We start from the raw sequence: 18018 nt of genomic DNA, 5'->3' as shown, positions 1-18018 counted from the left end.
GTTTTGGAGGAAAAATTGGAAAAAAATGCAACTGAAATCACAGTTGTATGACTCAGATAAACACACTTAATATTTTGGTGAATTTATTTCTAGGCTTTTTTCTTAGCATATACACATACAGATGTTTATATATTATAGACAGATATTTTTACAAAATTGGGATCATACTGTCTTCTGTAAATTGTTTTGAAATACGCTTTCCCACTTTATTATGCAGTAAAAAAATTTTCCTGTTAATGTTTTTTGAAAACATGGCTTTTTAGATTTTTAACCCCCGAAGCATACGAGACTCAGTGTTCACGACTAAAAAGTAGGTCCCTAGCCTTCCTGGGAGGGTTGCTGCAGGCTGTCATGACTGGCACCTAGAGCCCACCGTGCCTGAAGGCAGACCTGCTGTTTGAGAGGGAGCTCCAGCAGCCGCAGGCCTGATCTCAGGGCCACAGCCCAAAGGACTCTGTGCACTGGCAAAACTCAGCCCTGTTTGCCACAATGGAACAACGTGTACACCAACCAGGCCACCCTGGATGGGAGCCAGGCAGACCAAGGAAGGCACTCTGCCCTTTGGGCCATAGCAGATGCTGCACGGCATCTTCAGGTCCACTTCTGTCAGTGCAGAGACTTCCCACGGAACAGGCTGGTGCTGGGCTGTGACAGCCGAACCAGGCCATGGGGCCACTCTTCCCTGGGCCCCAGGCCCCTCCTGCCTGGCAGAGAAGAGCATGGCTTCCTTGGGTCTCCCCAGAGGGTCCAGACTAATTATAAGGACCATGACTGTGTCTTCCTCCAGGGCCTTGGGCCCCTGCCATAGCCTGAGGCTAGAGCCCAGTAAACCTCCCAGGACCACATTCAAGTATGGGGAGGCAGGCCAAGCTTCCTATCCCAGCTCTGCCATATTCTGGGTGCATGTCACCCGAGCCTTGGTTTCCCTCTGTATAGAGTTCCACTGCGGATACGATGATAATACCTGTGGATACTCCAGAGTGCACTGGGATGGGCAGTGGTGCCCAGTGGGTGTTAACAGAGAAGAAGAGAAAGCAACAAGGTCATTGTCACAGAAGTTAGTTCCCTCTTGGGAGGTGGCCATGCACCATGCTATGCCCTTTAAACACAAACTTTCCTAGTGACTGACCTGTGATGGCCAGCGTTTGCCCTCACAGTGGAGGCCTGCGCTTTGGGGGAAGGTCTCCTTTGGAAGCCCCACAGGGCCAAGGGTAACCATGTGGTACATCCTGGCCACAGGGAGACAGAAACCCCGAGCAGGAGCTCAGCAAAGGGTGGGAGTCTGTTGGGCCCAGAGAAGCCAGAGGCAGGGCGAGAATGCCATCATCCCTCACAGGAGCGCTCCTGGGGCCACCAGGCCCAGGAGGCATCAGGCCTCTCCTGCACCTGGCTTGTCCAGATCTCAAGATGAAAAAGCCCAGCCCAGTGGATTCTGAATGGTCTTAGTAACCCAATCAGAGAGGTGTCTAGTGGCCATAGGGCTCAGTCCCTGCTTGGGGTCTTCAGCAGGTGAGGGATTCTCAAAAACCACCTGACTGAGCAGTATGTGGGGAGGGAAGTATGTGGAGAGGGAGGGGAGAGAGAAGCCAGCCTGATGTGAGCAGTGACTGCATTAGAAGGAGCAGAGCTCAGCAGGGGGTGGGGCTATGTCTTTCAGCAATTAGCAAGCTCTTCCTGTAAAGGTTCAAGCAGTCAATATTTTAGGCTTTGAAGCTGTGTTGGTTCATTTCATGTGTCAGTTGGCTCTAAATCAACAGATTGGAAGTAGCACAGATTACCCTCCATAATGTGGGTGGGCCTCATCTAATCAGTGGAAGGCTATTCAGAGAGAGAAGACAGAGACTGCATGAGGGAGAAGGAATTCTGCCTCCAGCCAGCCTTTGGACTCAAATTGCAACATCAACTCTTTCCTGGGTCTCCAGCCTACCAGCCCTGCAGAATTCCGACTTGCTACCCCCCACAATCATGGGACCAAATCCTTAAAATAAATCAATCTCTATATGCATACCTACACCTATCCTACTGGTTCTGTTTCTCTGGAAAGCTCTAACCCAGAGACCATACAGTATCTGTCCCTGCAGTAGGGACGCAGTCACAGATAACATGTAAATGGATGGATATGGCTGGATTCCAGTAACTTTATGCATAAAAGCAGCAGCAGGCTGAATTAGGCCCACAGAATTGGGTGACCGCCTGCCTCCAGACAAGTAAGCAAAATACCTGGCACAGAGAAGGCACTTCGAGTTATAAAATAGCATTTACAAATTCCATAGAATGGGGGTGCCTGGCTGGCTCAGTCATTCGAGCAGGCGACTCTCAATCTCAGGGTCATGAGTTCAAGCCCCACACTGGGCGTAGAGCTTACTTAAAAAAACCTCTGTAGACTGACTATGGAGAAACAAATGAATTGTTGAGAATCATAACATACCCTTGCTGCCTCAAGGACTGGCCAGGAGTTTAAGAGTGGAGGCAGCAGGACACAGGGACGTCTTCGGTATTTCTGATTTCCATTATCCTGACCATGGTCTGACAAGGGTACTGGCTTCAGATCTCCCACCTGGCATCTCCGGGAATCCACCCAAGGGAGGAAAGAAAAGCTAAGCCCTACCCCTCTGGCAGCCTAACTCAGCAGGACCGCTCAGCCACAGACGCCATCCCTGACAACCCCTAGGAACTAGCTGGACTCAGCAGTACAAGAACGAGGGTTTATTTTACCAGAAGCAATGTCCAGGAGCCCCACGGGTGGGCCCAGGAGAAGCCGTGGCAGCAAAGGCCTAGAAAAGGCCACGTGCAGCCCGTCCCCAGTGGGGAAGGCGGTGCCTCTGTGCGCTCCCGGGCAGAGCCACACCTGGGAGAGAGCCAGAGGGAGTCCGGGCTGCATCTGCACAAGAGCCACTCCAAGCTGGCCCCAAGAAGGGCCACAACACACATCCCTGCTCGCCACAGAGGGGACAGCGACCTCAAGTGCTGGTTCCCAGGCGGATGGATCGTGGACAGGCAGGGGCGGCACAGAGATGGCCAGCGCAGACTCACACATACTCCCCGCAGTCGGCGATGATCACTTTCTGCTTTGGCTTCCCGTCCTTGCTGCCCTGGGCCTTTGTGGAGACAGAAGAGGGAGAGAAACCAGGGAGGCTGGAGAGTGAGGAGCAGCTCAGGGATGCCCTCTCCAGGTGCCTGCTGCCGCCTGAGCAGAAGCAGCCCTCTCTGGGAGCAGCCGTGGCCCCCCTCTCCAGCTGTCCCACTGGGCCCAGGGCCCGGGCAGCCACCCACCTCAATCTGCCGCAGGACATCCAGGCCTTCTGTGACCTCCCCAAACACCACGTGCTTGCCATCCAGCCAGTCCGTCTTGTCACACGTCAGGAAGAACTGGGAGCCGTTGGTGTTTGGGCCAGAGTTGGCCATGGAGAGCAGGCCTGGGGGAGAGAAGGAGCGCGTCACCCACTTCCCCTGACTCCCAACCCCCAGAGGGATATCTGTGCGGGAGACAGAGCAGTGGAAATGCTGCCGGAAGCCGGCCCTGGATGTGGGCCGAGAACTGGCCACGGGCAAGATGGATGCTGTTGGCATCTGTGGTAAGAGTGGCTTCAGAGACAGGGTGGGGCACGAAGTCTGGCTGAAGGGGGAGAGAGAGAACAAAAGGCAGGGAGGCTGCACTTTTCCAAGTTTTCCTTACCAGGACATTGGAGGCATGGACGACAGCTCACACAAGTCAAAGGAGGACTCTTTTTTTAAAGATCAATACCACATACTTTCACGTTGCTGGGCTGATCCAGCAGAGCAGGGGACGTGGCCACAAGGCAGCAGGGGGACAACTACAGAAGCCATGCTTCCTTGGTGGGAGAGGGGGATGGGGTCCAGGCCACGAGCACAGCCACCCACAGGAGACAGCTCACGCCCTTCCTTGGAGGGAAGGCAGAGCGGGTGCATTGGGAAGGATGCAGGGGGCCATGTATCCACTTGGAGGGTGCTGTGGAGGCTTGAGGAATGAAGGGAAGGGGCAACGGTGGTCTTGGACATGGACCAAGCATGATTCCCTGACGGGCTCTAGCAGCACAGCTCAGGCCCCTGAAGTGTAGTCCTGAATTTCAAGATGATCACGCAGCACAGCAGCTGTCTTTCTCCAGCTGCTGGGGGACCAGCCGCTCGCAGAGAGGTATGTCCGACAGAGAGACGGGGCTGCGGGGCTGACGGACCCAGCTCACCACGGCAGGCCCGAGCCGGAGCTAGACCACAGCAGGTATGCACGGCAGGGAGTAGACAGATGGATGCCGCTTCCCTGACCCTGGCCAGGCCACACACTGGCGCTGGGTCACCGGCTGGCTTGCCGGCAGACCTCAGCCCCCCGCACCCCAGCAGCTCCCACCTGGTCCCGTGTGTTTGAGGATAAAGTTCTCATCGTCGAACTTCTTCCCAAAGATGGACTTGCCCCCTGTGCCGTTGTGGTTCGTGAAGTCGCCGCCCTGGCACATGAACTGGGGGATAATCCGGTGGAAGCTGCTTCCCTTAAAGCCAAAGCCCTTCTCGTGGGTGCACAGGCATCGGAAATTCTCTGGTGCAGAGAAAGGAAAAGGTATAGAGGTCAGGAAATAAAAGAGAGCCGTTCATCGGACCGTGGGGTCACTGTGCTTCGCGTTCCACGACAGACAAGGAAGGGAGCCACCGAAGCTGCCAGCAAGATGCTAGGGGCCGTGGGGCCCACGGACAGTCCCAGCCAAGCTGCTGCAACCACGTGAAGATGGACTTTGGGGTGTGCCACACAGTGGGTGTGGGGGCCAGGCGCAGGATGCAGGGCTAGGAGCTGTGGGCAGCACCGCAGCAAAACCATGAGGCAGATCAGCATGGCAGGACCTGTGGCACATTCGTGGCCATCGGGATGGGCATCTGATATGACTCAGGGTTGCCCATGACAGCTACCCGCCTTCCCATCGCTCCTAACCCATGTACTCTAATAACACCAAAGTCTCTGAGGAAACAACAAAACACAAGCCCCCCCAAACAAAACCTCTGAAGCTAGATTCTAATAAACTATATTTGTTTAGTATTTGTATTTTCATTAAAGAATATGCTGTGGGGCGCTTGGGTGGCTCAGTGGGTTAAAGCCTCTGCTTTCGGCTCAGGTCATGATCCCAGGGTCCTGGGATCAAGTCCCACATCGGGCTCGCTGCTCAGCAGGGAGCCTGCTTCCCTTCCTCTCTCTCTGCCTGCCTCTCTGCCTATTTGTGATCTCTCTCTGTCAAATAAATAAATAAAATCTTAAAAAAATATATATGCTGTGGATTCCAAACCTTTGTGATCCTCACACTATAAAGGACTAGAGAGACTCCAGTTAAAAAGGAAAATTGAATACCTGTGTTCCAGCTCTGCTCTACTCTGAATGGAGGGCAACTCATTTTTTTTTTTTTTTGAAGATTTTATTTATTTGTCAGAGAGAGAGCACAAGCAGGGGGAGAAGCAGGCAGGAGGAGAAGCCGTCGCCTCATTAGCAGGGACTCGATCCCAGGATCATGACCTAAGCTGAAGATAGATGCTTAACCAACTGAGCCACCCAGGCATCCTGGTTTCTTTTTACTTTTCTTTCTTTCTTTCTTTTTTTTCAAGAAAAACTAAAAAGAATCTTACCAGAAAACATAGAGAATAATATCTTTGGATATTTATTTAGGGAATAATGGATATTATTTAGGGAATAATAAAATCTTTGTGACTCTGGATTTGGCAAGTTTCTTAAACATGACACCCAAAGCACAAATAATAAAAGAGAAAAAATAAAATGACCTCGTCAAAACTAAAAACCTTTGTGAATCAGAGGACACTCAATAGAAAAGACAATCCACAGAATGGGAGAAAGTATCTGTAAATCTTATCTGATGAGAGTTCAATACCCAGAATATATAATGAACTCCTACAACTCAGTAACAGACGAACGCAGTTGATAAATGGGTAAAAAATTTGAACAGACATTTCCCAAAGAAGATCTACAAATGACCCATAAGACCAAGAAAAGATGCTCAACACCAAGAAAAGATGCTCAACACCATTAGCAAATGCGAGAAATGCCAATCAAAACCACAATGAGATACCGCTTCGCACTCACTAGGATGGCCGTAATCAACAGAAAATAATGAGTGTTGGTAGGAATATGGAGAAACGAGACCCTCATACATTGGAGGTGGGAATGTAAAGTGGTACAGCCACTGTAGAAAAGAGTCTGGCAATTTCTCAAAAAGGTAAACACGGAATTGCCATGTGAGTACATTTCCACCCCTAGGTATATATGCAAAAGAGCTGACAACAGGTGTTAAAACACATACTGGCACACGAATGTCCATGGCAGCATTATTCACGAGAGCCAAAAAGTAGAAACAATGCTCATATCCATCAATAAATGAACGAACAACATGTCACATATCCAGAAAACAGGATATTATTCAGCCATAAAAAAGGGACAGAACCCCAACACAGAACATGGATAAACCCTGAACACATACTAAGTGAAAAAAAAAGCCAGTTGTAAGGAAAGGACCACATAGTGTATGATTCTATTTATAGGAAATGTCTAGAGCAGACAAATCCAGAGATGGAGGGTAGAGGAGAGGCCCCCAGGGGCAAGAGAGAGACCATGAGGAGTGGGCTAATGGGATCAGCAGTTCGGTGCGGGCTGAGCAAAGTTTGGAGACGGTGGGGATGGTCGTACAACACTGTGAATGCGATCAATGTCCCCGAACCGTACACTTAAAAATGATTTAAAAAGGGGGCGCCTGGGTGGCTCAGTGGGTTAGTCTCTGCCTTTGGCTCGGGTCGTGATCCCAGGGCCCTGGGATTGAGGCCCGCTTTGTGCTCTCTGCTTGGCGGGGAGCCTGCTTCCCCCTCTCTCTGCCTGCTTGTGATCTCTATCTGTCAAATAAACAAATAAAATCTTTAAAAAAAAATGGTTTAAAAGGCCAAAAGAGAGAGAGAGAGAGAGAGGGAGGAAGGAGACCAAGCAACATAAAAGTTTTGAAAGCTAGGAAATAGACAGATGAATCATACCACATGTAGCAGACCTCAGAAAGCTGAATCTCAGCACCTACACCTGATGTTTTTAGCAATATTATCAGCAACAGCCAAATGATGGAAGGAGCCCAAATGTCCACCGATTGAGGAATGGATAAAGAAGATGTGGTGTATATATACAGTGGACTACAATGCAGCCATCAAAAGAAATGAAATCTTGCCATTTGCAATGCTATGGATGGAACTAGAGGGTATTATGCTGAGTGGAATAAGCCAGTCAGAGAAAGACAATTATCGTGATTTCACTCCTACGTGGAATTTAAGAAATGAAGCAGACGAACAGAGGAGAAAAGAAAAAAAAGAGGGAGGCAAACCGTAAGTGATGAGTCACTGAATTCTACTCCCAAAACTATTATTATACGCTATGTTAACAAACTGGACTTTAAATAAAAACTTGAAACATTAAAACAAAAAAGAAAAGAAAGTTGCATCTTAAAAGCTGGCAGAGCTGAGAACCAACTCACTCTATGCTACAGAAATGCCAAAAGCTCAGGTCCAAGGTAAAGGTAGTTCTAAAAACAGTAAAGTCGGCTATTTAAGAAAACAGCTAACCTCTGGATCCTCCCCCACTCCGCAGGCAGGCAGCTGGAGGCTGCTTTCTGGTGGGTAAAAGCTGAGGTCTCTGGCTGGGAATACACTAGACGCAGCTGGGGGCTGAGGGACCCTAGCGACAAACAGGTATTAGGTGAAGGTTTCTACACTAGCCCCACTTCCCACCATCACAATGGCTAATAACTGGATGTAGAGCCTCCAGCAGGAGACTAGACTCTTCTCAGGGGCCTCCCAGCTATCCAAGAGAATATGTCAGGGAAATGGTATTTGGGGTCGGACAGAAGAAGACCCCAAATAAATCACCCCACAGTGGAAGCCGCAGCCAGCAAGCCTTAGCAATGCCTAGGAAGTTCTCCTAGGAAGTTCTGCAATCACATAGTTAGGGACCCATTCTTAATATGAGGGAGGCATCTGATGTGAAAAGCAAAGACCAAAACAAACAGACCAAACACAAAGCAAAACATAATACTCAGGAAATAGCGGCTTAAGACATAAAATATAGGAAGAAAAAACTCAGTAATGTCCTCAGAAAGATGAAATGATCTTACCTCTGGGAAATAAGCACAGAGTGCTATAGAGAAAGAACACTTAGGAAGGCTCCAGAAAGAGAGGAATCAGAGGGGACAAAAGCAAACAAATAATTGAAGAAAGTTTCCCTAACCAGAGGATAAAACACTGTCCTGTGGGTGTGGTACACAGAGTAACAGCCACCTAAACACGTCCATGCCAGTCCCTGGAAGCTGAGAACCTGTTATGGCAAGAGAGCCTTTGCAGACACGATTAGGGTTATGGATGGACCTCAAGACGGGGAAAACAACCCCAATTATCTGGATGGGCCTAATATGATCATGAGCCTGTGATAGAACTTTCCCCAGGTGGGGTTAGAAAGATTCAAAATGTGGGAAGGACTCGATCCACCATTGCTGGCTCCGAAGACGGAGGAAGGGGAGTGGGTGCTGCAAGCCTCCAGAAGCTAGGAATAGCCCTCAGCTGACAGCAGCAAGGAAATGGGGTACCTCAGTCCTACAGACGCAGGGAACTGAATTCTGCCGACAACCTGAATATGCCTGGAAATGTACCCCCCAGCACATCCAGTAGGGAAGGCAGTGACCCAACCATCTTCACTGTAGCCTACAGGACTTCTGGCCTACAGAATGGGAGATAATTTAAATTTGTGTTGTCATAAGCCACTAAGTTTGTGGCCATCTGTGACAACAGGAAGAGAAAACTAATACAGTGGGGCCCACTGAATATCCAGATTCATGTAAGATCTAGCCAAAGGCACATGGTTTTAGAACACAGGACATGGGGCGCCTGGGTGGCTCAGTGGCTTAAAGCCTCTGCTTTCGGCTCAGGTCATGGTCTCAGGGTCCTGGGATCAAGCTCCGCATCGGGCTCTCTGCTCAGCGGGGAGCCTGCTTCCTCCTCTCTCTGCCTGCCTCTCTGTCTACTTGTGATCTCTGTCTGTCAAATAAATAAATAAAATCTTTAAAAAATAAAAAAATAAAAAAAAAAAAAGAACACTACACAGACAGCCTACAAGCCTCTGGACAGGGCTATTGAACAGCTCTTAAGCACCTGGCTAATGCAACTGAGTAAACGAATTTTAATTTTATTTAATTTAAATTTCAACAGTCAGATATGGCTAGTGGCTACTATATCGAACAGCTCGGCACTAGACAGAAAAGAAGTTTTATGTAAAGGATCTGGAATTGGAACGACATTAGACTTCTCTAAAAATCTACACCCTAACTGTCCATTAAGTGGGAAGGTACATGTATTTCGCCTTCACTCTCCAAAAATGGACTTCCCAAGCTTTTTGCTGCAGAAGATTACAGAAGGATGTCTTCTACTAAAATGAGGGAATACACCAAAAAACAAGACAGAAGAGAGTCCAACCTAAGAGGTGAACACAGGAGACCCCATGACACTCGCTGTGCAGTGGGCCAGGACAGCACGGTCCAGGCTGGGGAGAGTCAGAGGCTCCAAAGAGGAACTTCTGCAGGGGAGGGAAACTGACAGACTATCTGCTGTGTGTGAACATGAGGAGAGATTTACACAGGCAGCATAATCAGGGGGAGCATCAGGAATAAACGAACAGAAGACTAAGCTTGTGTGAAAACTGGACAATTATGAATCCCAGGAAAACAAAATGCTGTGCATGAAAGGAGGTCACGCTAGTATGATGCTTACATAGTGAGAATAACCTATGGCCTAACCAAACTTACAGTAACTATATAAGGAAGATGAAGGGGCAGCGAGAGGGATAAGCTGATTCCTTATCAGGAATCCAACAGAGGTCTAAAACAATGGAATGGAATGGAATGGAAAGCCAACAGAGGTCTAAAACAAAAAACCAGGAAGTAGCTACATAAAAATCTCTTCTCTACCAATACGGAGGTAAATGCCAAAAGAACCAGCTGGAAGTTGAAGCCACTGCCTCTGACGAGCAGCAGATGGTGTTGGTGGGGCGCCAGGGTCAGGGCCAGGGTCAGGGGCCTGCTGTTTTTCAAAACAAGCTTTGTGAAATTGACTTTTTAAACTATGTGTCTACATAGCAAAATTAAGATTAAAAAAAAAAAATGAGTGGAAGTCGATATTTACACTAGAAAGACTCAAGAAACTGTTAGTTAACAGCAGTTACTTTTAGGCACCTGGGTGGCTCAGTGGGTTAAGCCTCTGCCTTTGGCTCAAGTCATGATCTCAGGGTCCTGGGATTGAGCCCCATATCAGGCTCTCTGTTCAGCAAGAGGCCTGCTTCCCCCTTCCCCTATCTCTCTACTTGTGATCTCTCTCTCTCTGTCAGAATAAAATAATAATAATTAATTAAAACAAAACAAAAACCAGTTACTTTTGGAGAATAAACTGGATATGGAGAAGGGAGGGAAAAAATGGACATTTTCTACTTACTGCCTTCAGTATTATTCGAATACGTATGTCCGATTTTTTCTTTTGTTTTACCATGAATGTATTTAAAAAGAAAATAGTAAAGCAGCACCTATAAAGCTTCGAAAGTGCCTGGCTGGCCTCATTTGTTACTAGAACCCAGGGTCTGAGATGCCTCAAAGGAACTCAGGTCAGCAACAGTGTCAAGGGCACAAGAAGGGAGGCAGTGAGACCCAGGGGAAGGCCCCCTGCACGGCCTCCAGAGTCCCGCCCAGAGTCCCGCTCACCTGCTGTCATGGGGACAACGTCCGAACGCAGCAGCATCTGGATGCGGCCAGCTGGCTTGTTCCCAATTTTGATGTCCATGTACACCTGAGGGTTTGAGCGGGCCTTTTTTGCCTTGGGCTCCCCCTGGGCACAGAAGAAATGGTTAGGTTGGAGAGCACCCCGCCTCCCCAAGTCAGAGAGTGAGTCTTCCGCATCCACACCAAGAACCCAGGTGCGGGGAGCAGGCTGCAGCCTGGTGCCACCAGGGAAGGCCTGGAGCCGCAGAAGGCAGCCACCAGCCAGACCCCCAGTGACATTGCTGGGGACCACCCCCAACCCCGCCACCGAGCACTGGCTAATTCAGCCCTGCCCCACAGGCTTGGGACCCCCCTGACACTCACCCTCAGACATGCCAGCTCCCAGCTCGCCGCACCCTGCCCCACGGTCAAAGAACCCCATCTCCCTGGCCCACAATACGTGGCTCTCCACACCCACAAACCCATCTCATGCCAGTCAGGCGGACAGCATGTCCTCCCCTCTGCTGGGCCCCCTTGGCCCCCCAGGCTGGCTACAATGGAGGCCAGGAGGGCAGCCCTCTGGCCTGCTCGGAAGACAGGAAGACAGCGGGGGAGGAAGGGAGCCTGTTTTCCACCCCATGGAGACAAGGCTAAGAAGGGGATAAGAGACATTTGCAGGCATCGCATGTTCCAAAGAGAAAAATCCGAAGTTCCTAACTGGTTTGGGGCTCAGTTTAGCGGCCGTGTGCTGAGACCCGGCGCAGGCACAGAGGACACGGCTGTGATTGGCTGCCACGCGCAGAGCACTTGCCAAGAGCAGGACGCTATTCTCGATGTTCACATCTGTTAGCTCATCAACTCTTTACTACCATCCTGATGATCCAGCCGTACCACTATTTATCCCCATTTTACAGGTGGGGAAACAGAGGTCCAAGGAAGTGCAGTCACTTGTCCAAAACAAGAGGCTGGTAAGTGAAGCTGGAAATGAAACTTCAATCATCACCGCATCCCCGAGCCCACACTCTTAACCACGTTCCTTCACCTCACTTTTTAGTTAGTAAGATGCTGACACAAGGCCTCATAGAATCCCTGTCTAGAAAGGGATAGGCAATAAACACTTGCGTAGGCTGCACAAGAGAGAAGACGTATAGGGAAACAGACTGGTTTTCCAGACGGTGGAAGTGAGACGGCGAGGTGGGGGGACAGAAGCTGGGGCACGCCCCCCAACTTTATCCCTTGGGATGCGCGGTAGGAGCCACTGAAAAGTTCTCGGCAGGAGTCAGGGCAGCAGTCTGTGCCGTTTTAAACAGATCATTCTAGCTGTCCTGGTGAAGGGCTAGGGAGCACTGCACCAGAGACCAGCTAGGGAGCTTCTGCTATTACGTGCAGGAGAAGAAGCTGCGGGGGACAGTGGGACAAACAGGGGAGGGGGACTCAGGAAGGTCTGCGAGAGAACTCAGCAGCACGTGAAGACACGCTGGCTCTGTTCTGCAGATGGAATCTCCGACTGTGAAGGCCACAGGTGTGCTCTGCTTTGCAACCCAGTTTCTGGCTTGGGTCAGTGTGTGCGCGGATGGATGGCAGCAAATCGACAAGATGGAGAACAAGATTAGAGAGAGGAGGCCACCCATTCTGGGCAACTCGATGTTGTCTGTGACACTTGGTGGCCGAAACGTCTCCGGCTTGACACCAGAACAGAGACCAGGAAAGGCAAGAGCACAGGAGAGGCTGCAAAGATCCGTGACTGCTACTGTTTCGGCCAAGATGAGAAGGGAAGAGGGATGCTCCTAGCCCAGAAAGAAGTCCAGAGAACACCACTCACAGGGAGCGCTGGGAAAGCCCAAGGAGCCAGCCAGAGAGGGATGCCCAGAGACGGGAGAGAGTGCCCGCAGGCTGCTCCCGGGGAGGGAGAGCCTCGGACCCACGTGCAGACTGAGGGCAGGTACCACACCCCAGGCTCAAGGAGGGACTGGGCAGGAGGGGTGAAGAGGAGCCCTCACTGGCCTTCCTCACCTCAGGTGTCCTCCTCATCAGCAGGTAATCCCAACCTGGGACTGGGCAGGGCTGGGCAGGGCTGGGCCGAGTGGAGTAGCTCATCACACAGAGCATAAGGTGAGGGACCTACCGTTTGTCTCTTTCACTCACTCAATAACCACTTTACCACAATACTAAGACCTTATTTTTTAATATGTTTTAAAAATATGTTTTGCAAATTTCCACAAAAACTTGAAAAAAAAAAATTCTCTTATGGAAAGTGCCAGCCCCCCCGGGGAGGCGCATGCCTTCGACTCACCTCCTGGGTTTCCACTTTGGGAGGCTCTGACCCCTCCTCCTCCTTATTTTCTTCAAGAGTCTTCCCAGAAAACTTCTTCAGCCAGTCATCATCTGACCACACTGCAAGGAAAAGAATTGAACAAATGCTCAGAAATTTAAGCCGTCGCCCCCACGGCTCGCCAGGTGCTTCTGTCTGCAAAGCATAACATACTCAGTGGCCCTCTCAGCCAGAGGCTTCGGCTGAGGGAACTCCCAAGTATAACGTTTCCACTGGGAATGTCAGCCCTGAAGTCCAGCTCTTAGAAGGCCAAGTAAAAAAAGTATGCCAAGGGGCGCCTGGGTGGCTCAGTTGTTAAGCGTCTGCCTTCAGCTCAGGTCATGATCCCGGGGTCCTGGGATCGAGACCCACGTTGGGCTCCCTGCTCAGCGGGGAGCCTGCTTCTCCCTCTCCTGCTCCCCCTGCTTGTTTTCCCTCTCTTGCTGTCTCTCTGTGTCAAATAAATAAATAAATAAAATCTAAAACAAAACAAAACTATGCCAAGATGGAAGGTGTAGCCTTGCCAGTTCCAGCCCTTGATGGGAACATCTCAGGAACGAAGTGGAGGAAACTGGGAAAGATGGGAGATCAAGCAGGCTTTCTCTCCTAATGCCAACAATTACTCTGAGAAGCTCAACCTCTTTTTTATTTCCCACAAAGGTGGCTCATGCCCTCTGCCAACACAAACCATCCAGAGCGGCGTTCAGCACCTACTTCCAAGTAAATCCGGATAAAAATGCAACCAGGGCCACAGTGGAGGTCACGCTGGGGAACCTACATTGCCCCCACTCACCTGGTCTGGAAGAGCCCTCCTTAATCCTCATTGGTTTTGCCAAATTGACACGAATTGTCCGTCCAAAGAGCTCAGATTCATTCTGAAAAGATTAAAAACCTAGCTGTTTAAACTCCATCAGGTTATGAGTCAGACCACTTTGCATTTGTTCCTGCTACATGCGAGATAAGCTCAGGACTCGTTCTCCCTTAATCCGTGAGCCCCAGCAGCAAGCTCAGCCCAGGCGCTGCAGGCAATTTCCCTCTATCACACACCTTTCTTTCATACTAGCAAAGGCCTGTGCTCCTGAAAGTGACTCCAGGTCCAGAGTGCCCTGGGATTATAAGCATACATGTAGCTTCCACGTATTTGAGCTTACCTTCAAAAGCTAAGACCTGCTTTGAAATGGTGAGAAATGATCTCGGGGGGTTGAGGAATATGTTCGGTGAGTGGGTAACGGAAGAGGAATAAAGAACTTTATCATCCAAAGGTAACTGGCACCAGGAATGGTCACTTCATGTAAATCCATTTAGAGCAGTGAAGAAAATTTCACAGTAAAAAGTTAAGGGGGAAAAAAAAGGAATGGGACTTTATTGTGATTAAACTAAAAATAAGGGAAATAAATTTTTTATAAATTTCAGGTTTAACTATGCACTAATTTGTAGAGCAAAGATACAATGGGTGCTGGTTAATTTGCAGTGTTTTTTCCAACAAGATTTTATCGACAGTATGCTGTGACATCACTGCGCTTCCTTTCTGATAGGAAAATCGCGAATACTCCAGCATTTCATCATTACTCCCAAAGACCTCTCCAGGATATTAAAATCATCGGCATCAGGAGCACGCCCTGCCATTATCCTTACTGAAATTTCTCACTTGTAATTAGTCTGAAGCTTCATGAAATTCTGCCTCTTCTGCAACATATGCGGTTTCACTGTGCAATCAATTTACATAGTGTTTGCAATTTATTATCCTAGACATGGGGCAGCCGGTGAGAGACTGGCCAATAACAAGGATTCGAATTTGTATCACCGTTAAATGGGGAAAGAGGTTTGAGTAAGGACTGATCTTATAAGTGATTAATTCACAGTGAATCTTCTCACACGACCACAGCTTTCTGCTTCCCCATGCAACCTTGTGACTTTGACAGTTCAGCAAGCCAGCAGATGCACAGGCCCCTCTGTACCACCCAAAAGCAACTTCAGTAAGAATGAAGATTCTCAGCCTTACCATGTTGTCAATAGCTGCTGCGGCATCCTGTCAAGGAAAGACAAGGTCAAGTTTAGCTTCTTGTGGTGTCTAAACACATACTCGTAGCAACAGAAAAACAGAGTAAAACAAAACAAAACAGGAAAAAGTCCCATCTATACCTCCGCCCTGGGCTGTGTGTCCGTCTAACAAAGAGCGCATCCTGGCTGAGTTTAGAGCTGCTAGTGCAGCAACTTGCCATCTCGAGGAAGGTGTAAGAAATAATCACCAGCAATGCCAGGCAAGAATGCTCAGTGAGCAGAGCTGCAGGAGCTCGGCAGAGCAAGAGGGGCATGTCAGTGTTGTTAACAGTGTACAATTTAATTAACTGAGGGAAGCTTTCCATCAAGCGGCACTTCCTGCCTCTATGGAAGCATCAGTTAGAGAAACCCAACCAAATGGGAGAAACCCAACCAAATGCGAGAGCAGCTGCTTTTGTAATCAGTAACGACACTAAAAGAAGCCCAAGACTAAACACAGGTAACACAGAATTTTCTCACCTCTGCCAACTCAAATTCAACAAAAGCAAATCCTCGGTGTTTTTCTGGGAAAAAAAAAAAAGGAGGGGGGACAAAAATAAGTAATTACCCTGGGGGGCAATGGGAAGAAACAGGGTTACAAGGAAAGTGAAGTCAGTCACATGCCATATCCTGACACTGGAAAATCCACCCAATCATTTTTTTGGAAGAAGGAATCTCCTTCTTTAATTCTTCCCAGTTTAAACAACACTTCAAGCCATATTGAACTTTGACTTTTAGAAGACAAGGCTAAGTAATGAATTATACTTCTAATCTTTCAGGCAGTCAATTCTTCTACCAAAGCCAAATTAAAACCTTAACCTCAGCATACAAGGCAAGCAGAAAAATGAAGTTATTTAATTTCTCAATTATTGATCCCACATTTTGAGCATCAACGGTGCATAAAGCATGAATCCTAAAACCTTGAGTATGATGCTCACTCTTTATCCTCAGAAAAATGCTGCTATAACTAGAAAGATCACTGTCCTGCTGCCCTAATGAGGCACCCTCTGGAACTTTCCTACATACCAACCATATTAGAATGCACATTTATAATTTTTTCAAATTCTTTTCCTCTTAGGATTCTGAACAAGACATGAAAAGGACTCACCTGTTTCATAATCCAGAGGAATCTGAATATCTGTGATGTCTCCAAAAGGGATAAAAGCAGCATGAAGAACTTTGTCGTCCACCTCCTCTGCCAACCCACCTGCAAAGATGCCAAATGCCTTCTGAGCCACTGCCCTCCATTCTCTTGAGAAGTTCCCGCAGCCCAGTTAGCATGTGACAGCCAAGGAGAGGGGTTGTTCCATTCAGTCCTTTGGGTACATAAGCACGTTTCTCATTTGCTCCCTCAACCATCCTTATGAAACACACCTCTTCACCTTTTCTTGCAGGCGCTCATCTTAGCGCCAGGATTACTGCAATAGCTTCTTAACTGGCCTCCCTCTCCTCCACACAGCCAACTAGAGCGATCCCGGGAACATGCAGATTTTTTTTTTTTTTTCAGAATTTCAAACTGCATTTTATTTTTCTAAATTGCCCGCAGTACTCGAGGTTGAGGCAGGCAGAAAGAGAGGAAGGGAAGTAGGCTCCCTGCTGAGCAGATGAGCAGAGAGCCCGATGTGGGGCTCGATCCCAGGACCCCGAGACCATGACCTGAGCCGAAGGCAGAGACTTCACCCACTGAACCACCCAGGCGCCCCAACATGCAGATTTTTAATCCATCACTTCCCTGCTTAAACTCTTTCAAAGATTTCCCACTGTCCTCAGAATAAAGTACAAACTCCTTAACAGCGAACACAAGGCTCTTTACGACCTGGGCCCTGTCAATTATTTCACCCTTTTTCCCTCTGCTTCCTCAATTCTCTGGGCTTCCCGCAAGAGGACCCCTTTGCTCCATGGGTAAGGCTATTTCATACCTTCGGGTTTTTGCTCTTGCTGTTCCCTTTCAGTAAACACAGCTGCCCCCTACTTAGGCTACAAAGCCCTCATCAAACTTCGCTACGGAGGTTTTTCTCACTTCTACTGGGTTAATCGGGGAACTTCGTTCTTTAGGGCAGGGGCCAGGACTGAGCCATCGCTGCAGTGAGGGTCTGTAAAATGAAGGAGCGCGAGGATCTTGAGCCTCATAATATTCCTCTACCAATCCTCCCGGCCCAGCAGGTGAAGGGGTTCCCGTTAGATCTCAGCCGGCTTGGAAAAAAAACCGGAAAGACTGCGGAAGTCTGGGGCTAACTCCTCGAAGCAAAGCAATACCGCCATCGATCCGGCCTAGACAAAGGCTCGCCACCCTCCGCAACCGTAAACGCGTTCCTGCCCCACGCCGAGACCCACTCCGGCCCGGTTAGCCCCGATACCGCCTAGCTCCGCGCTTGCTCACCCACGTACAGCACACGCTTGGTAGTAGCCATCTTGCTCCCGCGCTCACCCGCCGGAAGTCGGCGTTCATCCCGCCCCCTTTTCCCTGCCCCGCCCCTCCGGCCCCGCCCCTGCGTCTAGGTGCCCGCAGACCCTGCCTCTGGCTGTCAGTCCGCGTCGGGGGTGGAGGGAGGCGCGGCGGCACGAGTGAGCCCGTGAGTGAGCCCATGAGTGAGCTCAAGAGTGAGCCCCGGAGTGAGCCGCAGCGCCCAGACCTGGTCGGTCGGTGTCAGGTGCCTTGGAAACCCGCCTGGGCGGAATCCGCCAATCCGCCAATGAGAGAGGGAGCACAAGCAGGGGAAGTGGGGAGAGAAAAGCCGGCTTCCCGCTGAGCAGGGAGCCCAATGCGGGGCTTGATCCCAGGACTCTGGGCTGATGACCTGAGCCACCCAGGTGCCCAGGTTTTTACATTTTTAAATAGATGGGGAGCGTTTTTAAAACAAGAATATCTTGTCACAGGTGAAAATTGTTTAT

At 49.4% G+C, this 18018-nt stretch overlaps 1 protein-coding gene across 2 annotated transcripts; it reads right to left on the bottom strand.

The window, feature by feature from the left end:
- Positions 1–66: 66 nt before the first annotated feature.
- PPIE (peptidylprolyl isomerase E) lies at positions 67–17583 on the bottom strand. 2 transcript variants are annotated; one of them, XM_044237902.1, is made up of 10 exons: positions 17507–17583; positions 16235–16333; positions 15607–15650; positions 15089–15115; positions 13880–13961; positions 13069–13169; positions 10779–10902; positions 4367–4552; positions 3274–3416; positions 67–3098 (listed from the first exon to the last, which is right to left on the bottom strand). In XM_044237902.1, exons 1-10 carry the CDS (start codon positions 17535–17537, stop codon positions 3030–3032), a joined length of 906 nt encoding a protein of 301 aa, XP_044093837.1. In that variant the 5' UTR covers positions 17538–17583; the 3' UTR covers positions 67–3029. The 2 variants fall into 2 exon arrangements, with proteins under 2 accessions (XP_044093837.1, XP_044093838.1); XM_044237903.1 differs by having other exon boundaries at positions 17515–17561.
- Positions 17584–18018: the final 435 nt, after the last annotated feature.

This window comes from Neovison vison, chromosome 2 (assembly GCF_020171115.1).
Source record: "Neovison vison isolate M4711 chromosome 2, ASM_NN_V1, whole genome shotgun sequence".
In the NCBI taxonomy this organism is placed as follows: domain Eukaryota; kingdom Metazoa; phylum Chordata; class Mammalia; order Carnivora; family Mustelidae; genus Neogale; species Neogale vison.
This window is presented reverse-complemented; position numbering and strand designations above follow the sequence as displayed.